The sequence below is a fragment of the Neovison vison genome, chromosome 2, assembly GCF_020171115.1.
Source record: "Neovison vison isolate M4711 chromosome 2, ASM_NN_V1, whole genome shotgun sequence".
Lineage (NCBI taxonomy): Eukaryota > Metazoa > Chordata > Mammalia > Carnivora > Mustelidae > Neogale > Neogale vison.
In genome coordinates, this window is record NC_058092.1 from 213663587 (window position 1) to 213687929 (window position 24343).

Consider the following 24343-nt stretch of genomic DNA (forward strand, 5'->3'; position numbering starts at 1 on the left):
CCGCCCCCTCCTCTTTGCCGCTCGGGGGAGGAACCCGGTGAAAGGGTGAGATGGGAAGTGCGGGGAGAGAGACTGGTTCTCTAGCAACACTACCCCCTAAACCTGAAGCTATGGGTCCTGGCGGTGGAGGAGGGAGCAGGGCCAGAAAGGACACTAAGGAAACCGTGACACCCTCCCCGCCCCTACCCCGCCCCAACTCTTAGGCACTCCTCCCACCATCAGCACCGACCAGGGTAAGTCTGTTAAGAGTCCTGTCCAGGTCATTCTCCATGTCAGCCCCATCTTCTCTATTGTTCTCCTCTCACGTCTGGGTCTCCGCCAGTGCCCACCCCGCTAGGAGGGGGTCAGGGATGCGGTGCAAAGATGAGCCCAGCCTCCAACAGGTTCATCTCAGGCGAGTGGACTACAGTTTTCTCTTCTCTCAGAAAGACCCCCAACCCTCAGCCACTGCAAGACACCCCCCCCCGCCCCCCGTCTCTGGGCTACATTCATTCTGAGGGTACCTTCTTCCCTGATCTAATGACCCCCATTGGCCCACCAGGAAGAAAAGGAAGATAGTGAACCAGGTGTTTCTCAAGACATTCTTGTTCTTTTGCTCCTTCTTCCCTTTCGACTTTCCTGCCCTTCTCTCTTGTCACCTGCCCTGTCCTAGATTCCTTGTTTTCCAGAGTTGGGGAGTGATTGATGTGGGAGATCAAGGTGAGGATACAGAGTGGGAAAGAAAAACTCTTGGTATGAGGCCCCTTCCTTGGCTTAGCTCCTTTTCTGAAGCCAGGGGCTATCACTGAGCTGGGCTGCCTCCAACTCTCCCAGGAATGGCTACTGAGTGACTGAGTGACTGAGCCTACTTGTCTGACCTTCCCCAGGATCTTCACTGGGCTTCGAGCCCAAGAGCCCCAGCCCACCAGAAGGGGTGGGGGCAGTGTCTGGTGGGTCTAGATGGTGTGGTGGCAGTGTCCCATGTGATCCTCTCGCCTGCCCAGTGGCTTCTCTGGAAGAGTGACCTGCTGAGACTGAAAGCTTCAGCTAAAGTGACCCCAGCACATTTAATGTCTTCAATTGGATTTAATTTCTAAGCACTTGATTCAATTAGCTCAGCAGGAATTGTGGTAGGAGCTCAGGCATGAGAGGGGGACAAGCAGCTAAAAGAAGGGCTGTCTCTGGGAGCAATACTCTGCTCCTGGCTCTCCTCTGGCTCTGACCTGGCATAGACGCTGGGGCATAGACATAGGCAGTCCCTTTAGGGGTTGAATTCTAGATAACAATAGGACTCCTGTTTGGAATTCTTAGAACGTATGTATGTCAGTGGACCAAGAGATGGGCTTTTATAATGGAGGGCAAGGTGTTCTTCGCTACTGCTTCATGCCCTTGTTCATTTCATAGGAAAGGAATCCATAAGCAGGAAAGGCAAGGAAGGCCATACTTCTCTGAACATAACTGGCTTCCACTAGGGCCAGGAGACTTAGGAAGAGAGTGAGCATAGGCAGGGGTCCCCTAGGCAGACTGGACCAACACCTGGGAGATGACCTTAATGAGGTCATTGAGAAATGAGGTCCGAGTAACAGATGAAAGAAAGAAACAAACAAAAGACGCTTAAAAGACCATCCCATACAAATCAATTTTAATAACTTCAACTTGCCATTAGCTTCCAGCTCCAGCTCCTCTAGAGTTTATCACTGTGGAGAACACTACATGCCCCAGGCAGAGCTACCCCATCTAGTGTTCAATAACCCAACCGGATTGCTCAGGAATCTGCGTCTACACATGGCAGCATGCTGGTGGATTCTCTGGAACTAGCGCGTATCTGCTCAGTGCTGGAGCCACAGCTCTGGAAGGCAAGTATCCTAAAGAGATTTGAAGCTAAGTGGAATAGCAGCCAGGGAGGTCCCAGACCTGCTCTCACTGCTGGTTCCTGCACTTACTCCCAGTGTCTTCCTGTGCTGCTTGTTCCCTGTCAGCCTGAGGGCTTTAGAAAGTGCTTTAAAAGGGGGGAGATCTCAGAGCAGCAGCTACTTTGAAAGCAGCCACAGGGTAGGGAAAACCTACAGTAGTCCAGTGGAGGCTGTCCAGAGGAGGAACCATGGGCCAACTTCCCAAATGCCAGGAGACTTGCCTGTGGCTCCACCCAGAATATGGGTAGACAGAATGGCCTCGCCATGATGCTCACCTGGCCCCGTTCAGATGGAGGGTTCCCTGCCGCCAGCAGGTTCTCTCCCTTCCAGGCACCAGACCACAGCAGGAACAGATTCCTCCCCAGAGGAAATTCTTAGGCAGGCTGGATGTAAACAACAGCCGGGTGAGGGGGCTGAGGGGGCGGAACAGTGGAGGGGAGCTCAGCAGAGGCAGGAGAGGCTCCCAGAGGAGAAGGTGATTGGGAAGGTGGGGAGGCTGCTGGAAAGGGAACCAGCAAAGTAGGCACCTGAGGGCTCCAGAAAACCTGTCAATGTTTATTTCACACACACACCCTAACAACAGTTTAAACCAGACTGAAAATTAAAAGCTAAGGTTGTGACCCTACAGTGCTGACCAATCAATGGGTTGGAAGGCAGGGGAGGTAATAGGTACTCCTGGTGCCAAGAATCAAATCCAGAAATTGGTGGCCGTACAGCAGGGCACTGGGCAGATTCTAATCTCCAGTCTCCCAGATTTAGAAAGTAGAAAAAAGGTCCTCCATTCCTACACTACCTTGAGCTGAGCTAAGGGTCCTAACTATTGGACAGAGTGCCTGCAGGCGCAGGGGACACAGATTTCAATCCCAGCTCAGCCCCAGGCCCAAAGAAAGCAGAACTGGCTCCATCTACATCTGAGAGTCTGTTTTCAGAAGCCTCAAAGAACCACTGACTCGTGGGATACTGGCATCATCCTAAGACTTGCCCCAACAGCTCCTGAAAATTAATCAGCAGCCACAATTTGTAATCTCAATTGGAAATGTGAGGGGGTATCCAGGGAGCCCAAACTGGAAGTCCCCATATTCTTGAAGGCTTCTCCCTGTGCCCACCCAAACCCTCCCCAAATAAGATTATCCCAGGTTTGCCCCCCGGCCCCTGCTGTCCAAGCTCCACGGAAGCACGGCCTTCACCGAGAGAACTCAGTATCTGTGTTATTCTCCAACCTTGGGGACTGCCCCTTTCCCCAGTCCCCCTCCAGCCCAGGAGCCTCATGGGTAAGGGCAGTCAGCAGCTGCTCAGATATGCGTGGCCTCAGGAGATAGTGGAGAACTCCTTGAGCAGGACTTCCTGGCTGAGTGTGTGGAAGGCCAGGTTTCTCCGGACGTTGGTGCTAATGGATCGAACCTGGGAAAGGGTTGGGGAAGGTGAGAGGGCACAAGCAGAGAGAAAACAGAGGAGACGGTTGGTTACACACAACAGAGGGCAGTGCCTGAGGGACAAAGCCACGATTCAGTGCTACATGCTTCTCTCTTAGGAGATGAACCTTTAATAGCTATCACTTCTGCTGGCAAATGAGCAAATAATTATGTTTCAGTGGAAGGAAAGAAGAGGGGCAGAGAGACGAAACTTTAGTGGATGTGAGAAGAGCATCTGGGCACCTGAAGAAGTAGAGGTAAGCACAGACAGGGAAGGAGGTGGAGCTCAGACTTTGTCTCTGCCTCGGCCGGGCCATGCAGAGGGGGACAGGTCTGGTCAGTGGTCTGACAAGAGGAGGAGAAAATGAGGCCAGAAAGTGAATTTCTGATCTTCTCACTCTTTCTTTGTATTCATCTACTTTTCTGGGTTGGAAAGAACACCTAGAGATACAGCCCCTGTTTGGCATAGATGGCAGGAGTACGATGCAAGGAGGCCAGTGACCGGAAACAGGTCATAGTTGGCGAGCCCCAGGCTTGAAGCAGGACCCAGGTTTAACTCCCAGCCCAGTAGTCTTTCCAAACCACAAAGAAGCGCCCGTGCTTTAGAGGAAAGACGGGCATACCCCTGCTCTGTCCCCACTGCTCCCCTCATGCTTTCTCCCCACAGACTGAGACCCCTGCGGGAAGTGTCGCCTGCATCAGTGGAGAAAGAACCTGTGGAGAAGGAGTCAAAGGGCCAAACTTCCTACTCTGAATGGGTTCTAGGAGGAGTCCACTGCACTCTTGAAGGAGCATTGTTCATGGGAAATAGAAGTGAATGCTGTATGAGAGACAAAGTGGGGAAAAAGGAGAAAATGTATGTGGATTTACCCTGGGTCCCAAAGGCCAGGGAGCTTTCCTCCAATTCCAGCTTAGCTATGGAAAATGTAATGAAGTCATCAGGCAGGAGGCAGAGGAAAGGGTAGCATGGCAACCAGCAGGCAGCTCAAGGTCATTAGCTCCGAGTGGGACCAGACCCTCTCTGCTCCCTTGTGTCAGAGGTAAAGATATAAGGAAAACTGAGTCAGGTGAAGCTAGTACCAAAGGGCCAGAGACAGAGCTCCCCTCTCTCCTCTACACTCTTTTCATCTCCAATGTCCTACCCTCTTTGTGAAGTCTGGTCCCCCGGTAAAACCCCCATATCAACTTAAAGACTTGCCACGCACCCTGTAAAAATGTTAGACTCTGCTCTCTTTATATTAATGGCTTCTCCCTGTTCCCAACTCACTCACTTCCAGAGATCTTCCTTACCCTGGGGAAGTCCAAAATCTCAGGACTCTCATGTCAGGGTCAGAGTTGGGCTGTATTTAGCACAAGACAGATAATCTACAATCCAGCACCTTCATCACAAACTTGGCACGGAGAAGTAAAAGGTCTGGTCTGAGGTGCGTTCTACCCGAGCAGTGGGAGGGCTGAGCTACGGGAAGGAGGTACAGTGTGTCCTGGTCTTGGCCCCCAGACACAATGTTCATTTACAACCAGGCAGGTGGAGTGGCAGGACTGAGACAGGCAGGCCTAGCTCCGCCCCCGGCCTCCCCAGCAGCTCCGAGCAGAGGGCAGGAGAGAGACCACCAACAGGGAGAGCCTGGTTCTGTGGCAGAGCTGACTAAGAGGTGGAGTAGGAGGCAGAGCAAATGCTCACTGGCTCCAGGTGGCCAAGGGTGGGGGCTGCAGAAAGCTGAGTGATTGGAAGGGGGGGGCGGGGGTAGGGGTGAAGACTGGAGAACTAGATTGCGGGGGCGGGGGTGGGGGGGCGCATTCAGACCAGGAGCCAGTTAGGAATTTAGGAAGAAGTGATTGCATAAGGAGGAGAAGAATCAATGACTCTCATTAGTTGCTTGGAGGACAGGATAAGGAGTAATGAGCCAAAGCTGCCACTGGGAACACGCATCAAACCCCAGGCCCAGCTGGAGCTGTTCAAGGGCTGTCTCCATGGCCGCAGAAGAGAGATGGATGGGCAACGCTGCCTCACAGAGTCCTAACCCTCACCCTTCCCTGCCTGGCACCAGTACCCTGGGGATTATCTTCTCTCACTGCCTGGTCCTGGGCTACTTTGGAAGAGAAGTGGTACACCCAATCTCAGCAGACCCCTCAAGTTTTATTTCACCAGCCTTTGGCAACCTGTGTTCCCCAGATGCACACCTGCACAGTATAACCCACTGGCTGGGAAAGGGCCCTCAAGACACACAGGCAGGGATGGAGGCAGGGCAGACTCACCAGCTCTTTGAAGAAGGCAGCTTCCTTGTGCTGCTCTGAGTAGCGCTCATACTGGTCCAGGCCATCCTGTAGCTTCAGTGTGAGTGTGTCATAGTTGGCTCGTACTACCTCCAGCACCTGGGGGAGGTCAAGGGCCAAGCAGGACTTAGGCCATTCAAAGCCTAGGTCACTCAGTCCCCACACCCCTCCTGTTGCCCTGCTGGGCTGGAGTCAATCTGGAGCAATACCTCCAAAGACTATGCTCACTATTTATCACCCACAAGAAAGTCTGGACACACAGAGCAATTCCTCAGGTTTCAGGGACCATTTATTTATTTATTTTTTAAGATTTTATCTACTTACTTGACAGAGAGAGAACGAGCAAGCGCACAAACAGGGTGAGCAGCAGAGGGAGAGGGAGAAGCAGGCTCCCTGCTCGGCAGATGTGGGGCTCGATCCCAGGATTCTGGGATCATGACCTGAGCCAAAGGCAGATATTTAACTGACTGAGCCACCCAGGCGTCCTCTGGTACCATTTTCTAATTTCTTCTATTCCTGGCTTTTCCTCACCCGTCCCACAGGGCCAGCAAGGCTGTTTACTCGGGATATGGTAAAAGAGCACGAGAAGAGGTGCCAGAACAGTGAGTGTCTGAGCTCAGTAGCATCCTGACACCATCAGTGTGTTCTCAGCCATATCCTGCAGCTTTCTCTGGCCAGGTTGTCACAGTTGCTGAGTAAGACTTTGCCAATGTCTCCTTTTTCCCTTTCTGGGAACCACATTTCTTCAGTCCCGGGATGTTCCTCAGCACCATCTGCCACTTGTTTTCATCTCTCCATGCCAACTCAGTCTTCCCATCCATTGCCTGGATGGAACTTTTGGGCCTTCCAGGCTTGGGATGTAAGGGATACTTTCCTGACTAAGCTAGAGCTGACTGCACCTTTTGTCGTGATAAGGGCTCTCTCCCCTTTCTCTAACTTTCTGTGGGGGTGGGTGGATTCAGACCTCCACTGACTCCAGGAACCGTGGACCTCAGTGGTTCCGAAAGGAAGTTCTGATGTAACTTCAATTGTTAAGAACATGAAGTAAAGGTAAGGACAGTTAGGGGGAAAGGCACTACATCAAGACAGAAGTGAGTTGGGCAGAAAGGTGAGACCAGGAGATGGAATGAGTGTTCATTCACTGGGGTAATGTGGGTGCTATTTTGTAACTTGATCTGACTAGGGAGGGAAGTCTACGATGTCACGGAGAGCTCCCAGCTCAGTATGGAACTTGAGAGGAATGAGTGAGGCTTAATTTTTTTTTTTTAAGATTTTATTTATTTATTTTCCAGAGAGAGAAAGCATACAAGGAGCAGCAGGCAGGGGAAGGCAGAGGAAGAAGCAGGCTCCCCTTTGAGCAAGGAGCCTGATGCAGGCTCGATCCCAGGACCCTGGGATCATGACCTGAGTTGAAGACAGATACTCAACTGACTGAGCCACCCAGGCGTCCCATTGTGAGGCTTCCTTTTTTTTTTTTTTTTAAAGATTTTATTTATTTTATTTGACAGACAGAGATCACAAGTAGGCAGAGGCAGGCACAGAGAGAGGAAAGGAAGCAGACTCCCTGCTGAGCAGAGAGCCCAATGTGGGGCTCGATCCCAGAACCCTGGGATCATGACCTGAGCTGAAGGCAGAGGCTTTAACCCACTGAGCCACCCAGGGACCCCGAGTCTTAATTCTAACAGAAGGCAAGGGTGAAGAGTAAAACAGAGTCAGGACTGGTCAGAGAGACTGAAGACTGCCTCTTGAAGGGGCACAAAGTACCTCCGGGCTGTTCTCACCAATTCAGTCTTATGCTAGGACACACTTCACTTGGTAGCAGACACTTCTGTCTGCCAAGAATTTCTGAGGGGAGAGTAATGATGGAGAACACAGGGAAGGATGTGTCCTTGAGTCTGGAGGAAAGGAACAGCTAGGGCAAAGGTCTGGCCTAGGTTCCAGGTTCAGTCTCCTTTCTTCCAGACACCCAGCTCCTCAAGGTCACTCTGCCTGGCTGTGACCCACAGACCCTATTATCAGCTGGCTCCTTCGCTTCTAATTCCATTTGTCAGCTCTGTCAGCAGGAGGACCGGTACTCAGCAGTGGCAGTCACCCACAGGATAATCCAGCTCTCTCATGCACGTGGGCTGTGCTTGCAGCCAAAATACCTAGAGCCAAGGTCTTGATCCAGAACTGAATGTCTCAAACCCCCCCAAAAGCAAAATTCCTCCAAGATGGAACTGCCCCCAGGAACCAGACAGAGCAGAAGAATACATGCTTCCTTAACCCTGAACTCTGGGCAGCTTCAGCAATGCCAATGACCCAGCATCCCGGGCTCAGCCTTTTGTAAGGGATATCAGGGTAAGACAAAAACCATGCTAAAGCCAATTCTGAGAAGAAGGTGCAGCATGTCAAAAGATACTATATCCTGAGAGCCTCAGGCTTAGGTCATGCTGCCCTGATCACCTGGGTTTTCTCTTCTTTTTTTTTTTTTTTTTTTTTTTTAAGATTTTATTTATTTATTTGACAGAGTGAGATCACAAGCAGGCAGAGAGAGAGGAGGAAGCAGGCTCCCTGCTGAGCAGAGAGCCCGATGCGGGCCTCGATCCCAGGACCCTGAGATCATGACCTGAGCCGAAGGCAGCGGCTTAACCCACTGAGCCACCCAGGCGCCCTGGGTTTTCTCTTCTTGCCATGGCCAAGTAGAAGGTCTAAGATCTCACTCAGAACAGGGATTTTTCACTTCTCAATAAATTTGGCTTTTGCCAGAAGAATTTAGTTCAATTTTTTAAGGGAGGTGAAAGCAGAGAACATCCTTAAGCTATCAGTTCTTTGGAAGAAAACCAGAGGCCTGGCTGGACTTAGTGCATGATTTCAGCTGTCCTCTTATCCAGGTCTTACTTCCTTTCTTCTTTTTTTACCCACAGGTAAGTTGCCCTTCAGTTTATTCAGCCTCTTCCATCTCCCACTCTATTCACCTCTCTTAAATCCCCAGGAGAAGATGGTATTCTAAGTTTAGGTCTGGGCCCTAGCCCACTTGGGACTCTGGAACACTAAGCTTCTTACTTTCCTATTCTAGGACTTCGCTTTCTGTAGCTTCAGACTTCAGGAGCACATCCCATTTGGGCTTCCCATTCCACACTGGCATGGGATGTGGCAGAGGGCAGTACTCAGGCAGAAGGCAATCTCCCAGAGTGCTTGTACCTTAGGTTTTTTTTTTTTTTAAGATTTTATTTATTTATTTATATGACAGAGAGAGATCACAAGTAGACAGAGAGGCAGGCAGAGAGAGACAGGGAAGCAGGCTCCCTGCTGAGCAGAAAGCCCGATGCGGGACTCGATCCCAGGACCCTGAGATCATGACCTGAGCCGAAGGCAGCGGCTTAACCCACTGAACCATCCAGGCACCCCTGTACCTTAGGTTTTACCACAATTTGCAATCTCAGTCTCTGGCTTCCTGGCCATTCCAAAAGTCCTTCCCCATTTCATCAGGTAACACTCTTATCTCCCAAGTGCAAGCCCACCTTCTGTCATCAGGCTGTTGAGCTTCCCGGAACCATGCCCACCACCTCAGCTCGAGGCAGTCCCCAAAGCAGAAAAACAGTAACAAGCCACAGGCTAAGGAGTCCTTACACTACCACATATGGTCCTCAGTAGACAGAAGCCTGGGTCCTGGAAAGGGACCTAACTGAGAGAGAACTTAACTGGGAATCCCACTCTTACTATGGATCTTAGACAATTTACCTAACCTCTTTGAGCCTCAGACTGTCTCTCTCTACAAAATGGTATTTTTTAATATTTTATTTATATTTTTTAATATTTTATTTATTTATTTGAGAGAGAGAGCACGAGTGGGGTAAGGGGAAGAGGGAGAAGCAGGCTTCCTGAAGCAGGACTTGATCCTGGAACTCCCGAATTATGACCTGAGCTAAAAGCAGATGCTCAACTGACTGAGCCATTCAGGTATCCATGTAAAATGGAATTTGAACTCACCTTGCTAAAAGCACATGGGAATAAACATTTTGATTCCTCAAAGTAACATAAAACTGATAAAAACATTATCATCCCAATGGCTACACAGCTACCTGGACAGCTCATGGGACTCGAGAGGAACTGTCTTCATAGCCCAGGGAGTACTACTTACCTACTTCAAACTAGCCCAAGGAACCTATGTGTATAAATAATTCTTCATCACAAAGGAACAGCTTCTGGATTTAAGTGGAAGACACAAATGGCCTCAGTTTCAAAGATCATATGCCCTCTTCTTTGCCTTGAAGCACTCTGCCTCAGGTAAGGGAAGAACAAACTGGGAGTGGGAAAGGGACCTAAACCCCTCCTCTAAGGTCTCTAGAGGAGAAGGGCCTGACTAGGCTTTAAGGTCAGAGGGACATAAATTTTGGTCCCATATCAACCAGTAGTGAGCTAATGTAAGCTTATATACATTACTTAATCTCTTTGAGCCTCAGTTTTCTTATCTGTAAAATGGGGATAACATTACCTACCCTATACCCTTATAAAGCTAATATAAGGATGATATGAGATGACGGTCCAGTGTCTGGCACATAAGGAGTATCTAATAAATGGTTACTAATTTTACAATGAAAAGTTCTTTCTGTTGACAATAGATATCTGGTAGTTCTTATCCCCAGATAGTTCTAACCACAAGCCAGGAGATAGGGCCTTGTATGCCTTCATTCAGATTCTGGTAAAGAAGAAACCTAATTTCTCTATTCAATATGAAAGCAGGCTTCCATAATGACCCTACCATCCTGAGTGTAACTGGCAATGCATTAGCCAGAAGTCAAAGAATGTCCAGTATACCCACTGCTTAACAATCTTAGTGTAATGGAAGAGGATAAAGTTTAAAGGAAAACTGAGCAGAGATGACCAGAGAGGCCAGTTTTGCATAATACAGGTTGTGAAGCCCTGGCCATATCAGGATCAGGAGGGAGAGAGATCCCAGCGCACAAACTTTATTTAAAAAAAAAAAAAAAAAAAAAAAAAAAAGTTCAAATTGCTGAAGAGGTTTCAGACACACACACACCTTTCCCCAAGCACATATGATAGGCATTCCCCACAGACTATTCAGTAGCCTGTGCCCCATTTTTTTTAACAGAGCCTTTGAAATGGAAAGTAACTTCTAGCCTAAAAATAGCAGCAAAGGAGAATCACCAATGGAAAAGTTCCTGGCAAATGGCTATCCAATCTTGATGTCAGAAGTCTATGTCTTGTGCCTGAAAAACTGCTTAGTCTCAAATATCTGGTGGACTAAATTCCCAGAATGAAAATTAGCAGACAACTAAGTAGTAGGATATGACCTGACAGCAAACTTGTATTCGTTTCCTTCTCAGTCTGAACTGACACCTTCAGTGTAACCTATCTGGGCAGAGTATGTAAGGCTGCCACCAGCCCACTTCCGGCCAGGGCAACATGTAAGGCTTTCCCTAGAAAGCAGGCTGCCAAATGAGGATGAAACCACAAGATGACAATAGAGACTTCTTATAGAATAGGAAATAAACATGGAATGTATCAAGAGTGCAGTGGGATGTAATAGAAAGGGGCTACAGTCTACGGCCATACCACCCTGAACGAGCCCGATCTCGTCTGATCTCGGAAGCTAAGCAGGGTCGGGCCTGGTTAGTACTTGGATGGGAGAAAGGGGCTACAGAGTTAGAGGAACCTGGGTTCCTATCTTGGTATCAACATCTAGTACTCATATGACCTAGATCTGTCTAAGCTTTAGTTTCTTTATCGGTGGAAACAATCATCATCATACAATTTTTTCTGATATTATAAAGATTAAAGATAACATATGAAATAAACATAAAAATATAAATCATAAGATCCAGCCAACATAAGGTACCAATGAATGAAGGCTATTGAGATTGAAACAAAGAAAGAAACAGACATAAGAAACACCTGATGCATTTGAATAAGATGAATGAAGTGGTGAAATGGTGGCCAAGAAGGTCCGGAGCTCTCACTAAGATTTAAGGAGAGTGATATGGAAGGCAACCGTTCCTCTTTTTGCCAAAGTGTAAGCATGGAAACAGAACCATAGGAATAATAGTTCTGGAAGGGAACCTCTGAAATCACCTACCTCATCCATGGCCCTCATTTCACAGATGAAGAAACACATATCCAGAAAGATTGTAAAGTACCCAAAAACACAAAGCTGGAATTAGGCAAGACAATCTTCTGACTCCCAATCCAGTGCTCTTCCTGTACTGGGGCACATTCCTTAGTTTACAGGCTAAGCTTAATTTTCCAGAGAATGAACATTCAAGGAATTCATACTCACTCCTAAGAAGTGGGACGCATGATCTGTAGAGAGCTGGAAAGGTAACCTGGTGAAAGCCTGGTTTGATGCTTAAGTTTCTGTTACTACCAGGTTCCTCAGGGCCTCACGGCTTGTCAATTTCCACCAATAGCAGCTGCAGATCCTGCTCAGCCCTGCTATAGTTGGTGTCAACTACCACCAAAATGTACAGACCACTCCAAACTCAGTATCAGCAAAATCTAGTTTGGGTTCCTATTTTATTTTTATTTTTATTATTTTTATTTTATTTTAGAAAGAGAGAGAACACAGGCCTGAGGAGCAGAGGGAGAAGGAGAGAGAATCTCAGACTCTTTCCTGAGTACAGAGCCCACACAGGACTTGCTCTCACGACTCTAAGGATCATGATCTGAGCCAAAGCCAAGAATCGGACACTCAACCAACTGCACCACGCAGGCACCCCTGGGTTGCTATTTTAATTATTTAGTACTTATTTAGAAGCCTGAAATACAAACGTCTTTAATCTTCCATGGGCTTTCTTTGGCTACAGCCATCAGGTGGTCTCCAGGCTTGGGATTCAATGAGGGGCACCTAGGTGGTTCACTCACTTAAGTGTCTGCCTTTGGCTCAGGTCATGATTTCAGGGTCATGGGACAGAGTCCCATGTTGGGCTCCCTGCTGGGCCTCCCTGCTCAGCAGGGAGTCTGTTTCTCCCTCTCCCTGACCCTTTTTCCCTGTTCATGCTTGCTCTCTCTCCCTCTCTTTTTAAAAAAAAAAGATTTTATTTATTTATTTGACAGAGAGAGAGATCACAAGTAGGCAGAGAGGCAGGCAGAGAGACAGGGGGAAGCAGGCTCTCCACTGAGCAGAGAGCCCGATATGGGGCTCGATCCCAGGACCCTGAGATCATGACCTAAGCCGAAGGCAGAGGCTTTAACCCACTGAGCCACCCAGGCGCCCTCAAATAAATAAAATCTTAAAAAAAAAAAAAAAAGATTCAATGAATATCTTCTATGATGTGAACCCTCCCTTTCCCCCTTTTTAAGTAAGCTCTATGGCCAACAGAGGGCTCAAACTCATGACTCCAATGGGATCAAGAGTCGCAGGCTCCACTGACTAAGCCAGCCAGGGGCCCCAGAATACATTCTACAATGAATGCTCATACCTCAAGGCCAATTTTCCATTCTCTGAAAGAGACTGTTACCACCCTGTTCCCACTTCCATGCCCTTCTGCTTTAACCCCTAATCATGAGAAATTAATCTCTGGATGATTTGAAACATATAGTAATTATGAGGAGGAAAGAGATAAAGGCTTTTCAGAGGATTTTCATGATAATCTCCATCTATCTCCCCCACTGGACTCTGGCTATTTGCTCTATTTCAGATGTTTATTCACTAGTTAGAGAATATGATTTTTTTGGCTCCGTTTCTTTTTCTCCATAAGGTGGGAAGAGACAACTTGAGAGATCAAACTCTGAAACCACAAGCAAGAACATCACCGGGCGTAAATCTGCGTTATTACCTTTACTTCTTTCTCTCAGGGCTTGAGAGAGCTTACCAGCTACTGCTTATTCTATGAGCTGATGATAGAGAAAGAATCAAAGAATTTGGTCCATAGCAAGTTCTTGGGAAATGAAATTCATCCCCTGCAACGGTTCCACCTTTGGGACAAACCTCTCCTGGTGCCCACAGAATCAAGAAGATTCGACTAAAAAGGTTTGCTCTCCATGCCACCTGTCTAAACTGTTCACTGCTCTAGCATAATGCCAGATCTCTAAAGAAATAGTGCTGAGTAGAACAGGCCTTCAACAACAATCAGTGGCACATGGACTGCTAGAGGAGAGAGAAGCAGCCAGTAGCTGCAGGCAGTTTGTATGGTAAATGCAGGCTAAGATCTCCCTCTCATTGTCCCTGGAAGAACACAGGTAAGTCAGCCAGGAAGTCAGAAAACTTTTTCCTTCTACTACCCAGTAAAATTCCTCAAACTCAAAGGGAGAGAGCCTTTCCTCTAAAAATGAGAATGACTGGGGTCCCTGGGTGGCTCAGTTGGTTGAGCAACTGCCTTTGGCTCAGGTCATGATCCTGGAGTCCTGGGATGGAGTCCCACATCGGGCTCCCTGCTGGGAGGGGAGTCTGCTCTTCCTCTGACCTCTCCACTCTCACACACTCTCTCTCAAATAAATAAATGAAATTTAAAAGGGGGGGGCTTCTTTTAAATAAATAAATAAATAAATAAATAAATAAAAATGAGAATGACCTCTTCAAGGCATTGCGTAGCTCCCTTCTCTGAATCTGTTATAGAACCAAAATGCTCTGTAAAATTTGGCAAGAAACTGAAGAGAAATTGGAGGTCTGATCCTTCATTTTTCTCTGAAAGGACCTAATCTATGTAACCAACCATCCTTCCTTGACTTTCCCCAAACCAGACCTTCCCTACACCTGGTGATGTGTCTCCCAATGAGGAACAACCCTCTCTTCTTCCAGAAGCAATGAAGGTCTGTCCCTAACCTTGCGATCTCACCAGTGTAAGGACAGCCTCTCGGTGGCACTCTCACAGTTAAGTGGTGCCCTGGTCAGGTATTGGATTGCATGAAAGCAGAATGCAGATGATAAAGAAGCAAAAAGACAATTCTTCCTCTGCCCTAATCCATATTTATTCTTCCAAATTCAGAACAAGGTAAGCAAGGAGCACAGCAAAGATGTTTGCCAAGTAAAGACCTTGATGGGTCACTACTGGGTCTAGCTGTATTTGGTCCCTGGAAAAGAGTTTCAACCAACAGCTACTAATTTTCAAAAGAACATAGGAGTACGGCTGTATTTCACTCTCATGTGGAATTTAAGGAACACAACAAAAAAATGAATAGAGGGAAAAAAAAGAGAGACAACCCAAAAAACAGACTGCTAACTAGAAGAGAACAAACTGTTGGTTGCCTGAGCGGGGGTGGGGGGGGTTGGTGAAATAGGAGAACGGGATTAAGAGGACACTTATCAGTTTTTTTTTTTAGATTTTATTCATTCATTTGAGAGAGAAAGCACATGAGGTGGGAGGGTCAGAAGGAGAAGACGACTTCCCGCTGAGTGGGTAGCCAGATGTGGGACTCGAACCAGGACTCCAGGATCATGACCTGAGCTGAAGGCAGACGCCCAAATGACTGAGCCACCTAGGTGCCTGAGAGGACACTTATCTTTTTTTTTTTTTTTAATTAACATATAACATATTATTTGTTTCAGGTGCACAGGCCTGTGATTTGACAGTCCTACACAATTCACACTGCTCACCACAGCACATACTCTCCTCAATGTCCATCACCCTAGCCACCCCATTCCTCCTACCCCTCACCCCTCCAGCGACCCTCAGTGTTTCCTGTGATTAAGAGAGGACACTTTTCTTGATGAACACTGAATAATATATGAAACTGCTGAATCACTACGATATACACCTGAAACTAAAATAACACTGTATGTTAATTATATTGGGGGGGGAGAGTATGACTCTAGAGTCAGCCTGCCCAAACTCATCCTAGCTCTACCACTTACTAGCAGGTTAGCCTGGGTGAGCCTTGGTTTCCTCATCTGTAATATGAGGATTATAATAATATTCTTCAAAGAGAAATACAATAGATATAAAGTGCCAGTCATATCACCTGACACACAGAGAATGCTTTACATTATTAGGATTCTCTTTAATTTTAATATAACTCTACAGATAACTGCTTTTTGTTTTTCTTTTTGAATTCAATTATTTAACTTTTTTTTTTAAACAATCTTTCATCTCTCTCTCTCTCTCTTTTTAAAGATATTTATTTTATTTGAGAGAGAAAGAGAGAGAGAGAGAGAGAGAGAGAGAGCATAGCAGAGGGAGACGGGACGGGGCTCAATCCCAGGACCCTGGGATCATGGCCCAAGCCAAAGGCAGACGTTCAATGGACTGAGCCACCCAGGAGCCCCATAACATATAGTGTATTATTAGAAATAACTGCTTTTTAGAACTTGAAATTTCAAGCCTTGTCATAAATGAGCAAACTTTCCCCTCCCCCACTTTCTGAAAGAGATTGAGTTTTCCATAGGCTTCCCAAAGAGGGATTTCCTGTGGAGGAAAGAATGTGTGAGGCAGAGTGGCAGGTCCTCTCCTGGAGAAACAAACATGCTACTACCACTGATTTCCTTACTGAAACTGTGTCACAGCTAGATTCTCAGCCCCCTGAAGGAAAAGACCCTGTGTTACATTATAGATTTTCCACAATGCCTAACAGAGTCCTAAGAAACAGCAAACACTGAACATGTTTGTGGACTAATTTAGTAACACTTAGGCCCAACCAAAAAGGAAAGGAATTTCTCATCAAGGTCATACCGTAAGATTAGAGTTAGACCATCACAGTATACCCGGCATTCTTCTCAGCATTCTGATCAGCTTCTAAAGCCTCAGAACCAAGTCCTGCCTTTAAGGAGTGAACAAGCAAAATGGGGATTCAAGATAAACCACCTTGGACGGACAGACCCACAGACAGAAGCACATGCAGGATGGAGCCAGCAGTGCTTAGTGCGGTTTGGAATCAGCTGCAAAACTAACAGTGCGAGCGGCACACCTTTTAAAATAGGGAAAACGCAAGAATCCAAGATCTCTCTTCTTTTGTCCTCCATCTCCTCCGCTTTACATTACTGTGTCAGTTATTTCTGCGTGCAAAAATTTCCACCAGTGTAGTAGGCCCCTGAAACAGCAGCCGCTGGGAGGGCCGTTAGCTCTGATAAGTCTGGGACTCTGGCACTGACAGCCTAGGCTCTGTCAGGTCCTACCACCTGAGGGCAGACTGGTTAGGCTCAGCCCTGATGCTGAGAAAGTAAGTCTTGCACAAAAGATGAGCAAAATGTTAAAAAGGTGCGTAAGAATATTACTTTACTTCCCAAACACACAATCTATAGCTTCAATTTCTCAAATCAAGTTTGACCCATTCTAAACTGTCCTTTTGAGGTGTGTTCAATTTATTTATTTTTATTTTTTTTAAAGATTTTATTTATTTATTTGACAGAGAGAGATCACAAGTAGATGGAGAGGCAGGCAGAGAGAGAGAGAGAGGGAAGCAGGCCCCCTGCTGAGCAGAGAGCCCGATGCGGGACTCGATCCCAGGACCCCAAGACCATGACCTGAGCCGAAGGCAGCGGCTTAACCCACTGAGCCACCCAGGCACCCCAGGTGTGTTCAATTTAGCAATGAATTTCAACTGCATATTCTCAGCTCAACTGTGTAAGGTAGTCATTAGATAACTGTCCAAAACAATCTAAGCAGATACACCGGTATTCTTTGAATAGCCAGGTTCAGAGTCTTGCTGAGCTATTTTTAGCACTTTTTTGCATACTGTAACTAACAGATTTGCATCTCAGAAGATGAGGAGAAGAAACAATTAGGTTCAGGAGCTCCAAGACTAACTAGTACCCAGAGAAGACTGTTTATTTCCTTCAGATACCGTTTGCTTAAACTTCTCTTATACAGGGCAAAGCCTGTCCATCGAGACCTGGCCTAAAAGGGACACAGTGATCAAGTACACAGTTAAAAGGACAAAATGTCAGCTACGCAAGAGCTTCATGTTTCAGTTCTCTTTGTTGTTTTGAGATTTGGGAATAAGCCTGTGTAAATCATCAAAACTATTTAATAAAGACAACAAAATCTAGCACAAAATCTAGCACTCAACTACATAATACTGACAATGCCTAATATCCAATAAAAAATTACCAGACATGTAAAATGGTTCTTTTGGTTAGAAGGGAGCATTACTCAAATGAAACAGACCCAGATATGAGATACTGGAATTAAAAGAAAGGACATTTAAATAACTATTATAGGGGAGCCTGGTGGCTCAGTGAGTTAAGAGTCCGACTCTTGATTTTGGCTCAGGTCATGACCTCACAGTCATGAGACTAAGCCCTGTGTTGGGTTACTGTTTTGGGTTACTCCATGCTGAGCATGGAGCCTGCTTAAGACTCTCTCTTTCTGGAGTGCCTGCATGGCTCAGTGGGTGAGGCATCCGACTACTGATCTCAGCTCAGCTCATGATCAGGTCCTGAGATAAGTCCCACATCAGGCTCAGTGGACAGCCAGAGTCTCTGCTAGTTTCCTCTCCTTCCCCTCGGCCCCTCTCCCTGCTCCCTTGTGTAAGTGTGTGCACACTCTAAAACACATTAAATCTTTAAAAAGAAAACTCTCTTCCTCTTCCCTCTGCCCCACCTCTAAAATAAAAAGAGCTATTATAGGGCACCTGGGTGGCTAAGTCCTTGAGCCTTCAGCTCAGGTCACCCAGGTCATGATCCCAGGGTCCTGGGATCGAGCCCCTCATCGGGCTCTCTGCTCAGCGGGAAGCCTGCTTCTCCCTCTGCCACTCCCCCTGCTTGTGTTCCCTCTCTCACTGTGTCTCTCTGTCAAATAAATAAAATCTTAAAAAAAAAAAAAGATATTGTAAATGTGTTCAAGTATTTAAAAATGTCCATGAACATAATAAACAAAATGGAAGATGTAAAGGACAACATAATAAAATTGCTGAGAATTAGTACCACAGAATATCAAAAGCAGCCAGAGGGGAAAAAATATATTATATGGAGAGGGAAAAAAGAGAAGAATTCACATTTCTTGTCAGAAACTATATAAACCAGAAAACAACAAAATACTATCTGTGCCCCCAAAAATGTACTGTTAAGCTAGAATTCTATATCCAGCAGCACATCCTTCGGAAATGAGGGTGAAATACAAATCTTTTCAAACAATCTGAGAGAATATGTTGCCAAAAGCCCTGCACTACAGAGATGTTAAAAGAAGTCCTTCTGGCAGAAGGAAAATTACTTTATCTGGGTCTATAAATAGGAATGAAGAACATTGGAAATGGCAAATACATGGATAAATACAAAATACTTTAATATAAATTTTAAAATGAGAAAAAAAGGTAATTGACTCTTTAAAGCAAAAAATAATAGCAATGTGGGAATTCTTATGTTGTGTGCATTCCTCCATGTGCCTAAGTACACTATTAAATTTGGTTTTTCTTCTGTTTAAGAAATAATAATACTAATAGCAATGTATTTATAAGACCTGGAAGAAAATTTATAAATGACAACACTAGTACACAGGAAGCAAAGAGAAACAAATGATTGCAAGGTTATTACATGTTACATGAAGTCATATAACATTATTTTGAAGGTACATTGTGATAAATTAAAGAGCAACCACTAAAAACCAAATGAAGAGGTACAGCTAAAAAGTCAACAGTGGACATAAAATATACTAAAAGACACACAGTTAATCCAAAAGAAGGCAGAAAAGAAAAAAAAGAACAGGTGGAGAAAAAGGAAAAAAAAAAACCAGTAAAACGGCAGATTTTAACTCAGCCATACTGATAAATACATTAAATGTAACACTTCAATCAAAAGACAGAGACTGTCAGATTGGACATAAAATTAAGATCCAACTTTGGGTTGTCTAAAGGAAATTCACCTAAAATATAAAGACACAGGTTGAAAGTGAAAAGATGGAGAAAGATATCCTTCTGAAGACATTAATTAAAGTAGAACTGCTATTGTAGTATCTGACAAAGGAGACTTCAAACATGGGTGGCTCAGTTGGTTAAGCATCTGCCTTTGGCTCAGGTCATGATCCCAGGGTCCTGAGATCCAGCCCAGGTCAGGCTCCCTGCTCAGCAGGGAGTCTACTTCCCCCTCTCGCTCTGTGCTTGTGCACTCAGTCTCATGACCCTAAGATCATGAACTGAGCCAAATCAAGAGTCCACACTCAACTGACTGAGCCACCAGGTGCGCCAATCCTATGGGCAATTAAAGGGAAAAAGGATATAGGCTATATATGAACAACTTGTGCTAATAAATTTAACAACACATATTAATAAATAACTTCTTTGAAGACACAAATGACTAAAACCGGCTCAAGAACACATAGAGAACCTGACTATCCCTAAATTTATTAGAGAAACTGAATTAATAATCAAAATACTTCTCCCAGGGAAACCCTCTGCCTACAGCTCCCCCCGCCTATGCACTCACTCTCTCTCTCTCTGACAAATAAATAAATAAAATCTTTAAAAAAATGCTTCCCACAGAAATATATTGATATATGCAATTTACTTTGAAACACATAAAAAAATAAGATGGATTGATGGAGGGCCACTTATGGATCAGGTATGTGATAAAATACAGAAAAGTGTAAATGACAGAATCTAGGTGGTGATTATATTGATATTCACTGTGTAATTTTTTCATCTTTACTGTGTATTTTCAATTTTCTTTCTTTCTATTTTTTTGAGAGAGAGAGAGTATGTGTGAGTGGGATGGGGGACAGAGGGAGAGAATCCCAAGCAATCCCCATGCTCAGTGTTGATTCCCATGTGGGGCTCAATCCCACAACCCTGAGATTATGATCCTAGCTGAAATGGGTACCCAAACAACTGAGTCATTCAGGCACCCATGAAATTTCTCATAATAAAATGTTGGGTAAAAAATTCTTCCTGCAAAGAAAACTCTAGGCCCAGATGTCCTCACTGGTTAATTCTATTAATCATTAAGCATGATATAATCCAATCCTACACAAACTTGTTTTCGTCCACAAACTCTTTTTTAAAAATGGAGGAAGGAATAGTGCACAACTTATTTATAGAGCAATATTATTCTAATATCAAAACCAAAGACATTGCAAGGGAACTACGGAACTGGCATCCCTTATAAACACTGATAAGAATAATCAACAAAATATTAGCAATTCAAATTCTGTAATGTATAAAATAAATACTGCATCATGATCAAGAGGAGTTTATCCCAGGAATATAAGGTTAAGTTAGTATTATAATTAATCACCATAACTCTATATCAGAATAAGGATTAAATCCAGGGGCACCTGGCATGCAACTCCTGATCTTGGGGTTGTAAGTTTGAGCCCCACACTGGGGCTCAAAAAAATACTTAAAAAGGAGAGAGAAAATCTATATAATCATCTCAGTTTATGCAAAAAAAAAAAAAAAAGGGCACTGATAAAATTCAACATGTATTCATGATAAAAATTTCTCAGTGAACTCAGAATGGAAGGAAATTTCCTCAACCTAACACAGGGAATCTTTGAAAACTGACAGCTAACACATTACTTAATGATGAAAGACCAAATGCTTTCTTTTGGAAATCTGAAAGAGAGGTCTACTCTTACTCCAGTATTTTACTGGAGGTCCTAACCAGTGCAATAAGGAAAGAAAAATAAATCAAAGACATACAGATCTGAAAGATACACAGATCAGTATACAACATGCTTATGAGCACAGGAAACTCTAAGGACCATAAAAAAAGAATTAAATATGAGTTTATCAAAGCTTCAGGAAAAAAGGTCAATATAAAACTATTCTATGTCTAAACACTAAGGAAAAAAAATTGAAAGTCAAAAATACCATTTTATAACATAAATAATGAAATAAGGGGAATGATGGAACAAAATAGGATGCTCAAAAACTACAAAACACTGATGAGAAAATGTAAAAGACCTAAATAAATGGACATATATTAAGTTCATGGATTTGAAAACAATATTATTAAAGTGTCTATTCTCCCCAAAGTTCACCTAGAGTTAATGCAATTTTAATCAAAATCTAAGCAGACTTTTTTTTATAGAAATGGACAAGCTAATTTCACTCTTTATATGGAAATGCAAAGGACCCTAGAATATTCAAAACACTTTTTTTTCTAGTAAAAATATGGAATACTTCACAAATTTGCGTTTCAAACTTGCACAGGAGCCATGCTAATCTTCGCTATATCATTCCAATTTTAGCATATGTGCTGCCTTGAATGGATGACCCATTCAAGGAAGTTCACTTAACCCAACTTAATGAAGCCTATATCCTTTGAGTACTGGTGGAAATACTGGCAGCACATATTGAGGCCATAGGCTTTATTTCCAGATCAAACTGTGTCAGTATGAGCAGACGCAGCAAGCAGCAGCACCCTGGTCAAATTTCTTCAGATGCTCCAGCAGAGCTGCTGGTGACCCATCTTGCTCTCTCAGATGCAACAAGACCAAAGGTGATATAGTAAGTATACAGTGTAATGACAGCACTGCATACCCATATAATGGGTAAAATTAAAAAACACAATTCCAAGTGTGAGAAGAATATGGAGTAGCTAAAACTCATATTCATTGTCAGTTGGAATGAGAATTGGTACAGCCTTTTTTTTTTTTTTTAAAGATTTTTATTTATTTATTTATTTATTTGACAGACAGGGATCACAAGTAGGCAGAGAGGCAGGCAAAGAGAGAGGGAGAAGCAGGCTCCCCGCTAAGCGGAGAGCCCGATGTGGGGCTCAATCCCAGGACCCTGGGATCATGACCTGAGCCAAAGGCAGAAGCTTTAACCCACTGAGCCACCCAGGCGCCCCTGAAATGGTACAACTTTTTAAAACAGTTTGGTAGTTTTTCTTTTTGTTAAAAATCTTTATTGAGACATAATTTATATACCATAAAATTCATTCATTTAAAGTGTACAATATATTCACATATTTGTGGAACTATCACTACGATCTAAATTTAGAACACTTTAATGAACCCCTCAAAAATCTTCATACCCATTAGCAATCATTCCCCACCCTGTTTCCCAACCCTAGTCCTGGGTAGCCATTAATCTATTCTGTCTTTATAGATGTATCTATTCTGAACATTTGAAATAAATAGAATCTTCTGGCTTTTTGTGAGTGGCTTCTTTCACTCAGCATTTGTTTTTAAGAGTCATCCCTATTGCAGCAGGTATCAGTACTTCATTCCTTTCTGTGGCTGGATAATATTCCATCATATGGACATATCATATTTTTTATCTATTCAGTTGCTGATAGACATTTAGGTTGTTTCTAGTTTGGGGTTATGAATAATGCTACTATAAACATCTATGTAACAGTTTTTGGATGGACATATTTTTAAATATATTTTATTTATTTATTTGAGAGAGAGAGAGCGAGCGAGAGCATGAACAGGGAGGAAGGGGGCAGAAACAGACTCCCCTGTTGAGCAGGGAGCCTGACACAGGGGCTCAATCCCAGGACCCTGGGATCATGACCTAAGCCAAAGACAGATGCTTTACTGACTGAGTCACCCAGGTGCCCCAGGTGGGCATATTTTCATTTCTCTTGAGTAAACATTTAAGACTGTCCCAACATAGATGAATCTCAGACACAAAAGAGCACATATATATTTATGCAAAATTTTATAGAAGACAAATCTAATCTATAGTGACAAAAAACACACGGATGCTTGCCTAGGGCACAGACTCAGGGAAGACTGACTTTAAAGAAGAACTTTTTTTTTTTTTTTTTAATTTGACAGAGACTGATGACAAGCAGGCAGAGAGGCAGGCAGAGAGAGAGGGAAGCAGGGTCCCTGCTGAGCAGAGCGCCTGATGTGGGGCTCAATATGGGGCTCGATCCCAGGACCCTGAGATCACAATCGGAGCTGAAGGCAGAGGCGTTAACCCACTGAGCCACCCAGGCGCCCCTAAAGGAGAACTTTTTTAGGAGATGGAAATGTTCGATGTTGTGGAGGTGGTGGACATACATATTTGCATAAATATGTCTTATTATATGTCAATTATACAATAAAGTTTTTAAAAATTCAGTAAATAATGGCTAGTTAAAAAAGGATGTATGTCCATGGAATAGGTTTATGTATTTTTTTTTTAAAGATGTTATTTATCTATTTGACAGAGAGAGAGAGAGAGAGGCAGTGAGAGAGGGAACACAAGCAGGGGGAGTGGGATAGGGAGAAGCAGGCTTCCTGCTGAGCGTGGAGCCGGATATGGGGCTCGATCCCAGCACCTGGGATCATGACCTGAGCTGAAGGCAGACACTTAATGACTGAGCCATCCAGGAGCCCCAGCTTATGTCTTTTTTGGTCTTACTATTCTATTTTTGGTTGGGGCCAAGAATGATTCAGATTGATATATTAGAAAAGTAACTCTGAGTTACGAGTTCTCAGTATTTTGACAATGCCAAGGATTCCCCTCACTGTGTTCCTCCCTTCTACTCCTCCACTCCTGGAAATCCTCCCTATCAACTTAAATGGACTGTGTGTAGCAATCAACAGTGTTTAGAATAATTTTCAGCTGGGCACTAGCCACCTGATGTTTTCCTAAGTGGCTGTACTTACCTGAACCTTCTGACAAACTCAAATCATTTGCCAAGCTTGGAGGCTTATAAGGTCCTGCTTTTACCAACCTAATGATGGTCCTGATTTTGCCTTTTTTTTTTTTTTAAGATTGTATTTATTTATTTGACAGAGAGATCAAACTAGGCAGAGAGGCAAGCAAAGAGAGAGGGGGAGGCAGGCTCCCTGCTGAGCAGAGAACCCAAGATGCAGGGCTTGATCCCTGGTCCCTGAGATCATGACCTGAGCTGAAGGCAGAGGCTGAACCCACTGAGCCACCCAGGCGCCCGTGATTTTGCCTTTTTAATGAAAACAAGGCAAAGATAAAGATATGAGATGGCCAGGACTC

General features: G+C 44.6%; 1 protein-coding gene and 1 non-coding gene across 2 annotated transcripts in view; both read right to left on the reverse strand.

Annotated features, from left to right (window-relative positions):
• Positions 1-1604: 1604 nt before the first annotated feature.
• The window catches only part of ARMH3 (armadillo like helical domain containing 3), a 182735-nt gene continuing 159996 nt past the window's right edge, over positions 1605-24343 (reverse strand). The window contains exons 25-26 of the mRNA XM_044240358.1: positions 5561-5677; positions 1605-3293 (exon numbers count right to left, since the gene is read on the reverse strand). Coding sequence (XP_044096293.1) covers positions 3201-3293; positions 5561-5677 — 210 coding nt within the window. The 3' untranslated portion in view covers positions 1605-3200. The remainder of the gene's footprint in view (positions 3294-5560; positions 5678-24343) is intronic.
• LOC122901527 lies at positions 21554-21662 on the reverse strand. The gene has a single exon (XR_006383540.1). It is a non-coding gene; the product is annotated as a U6 spliceosomal RNA (small nuclear RNA).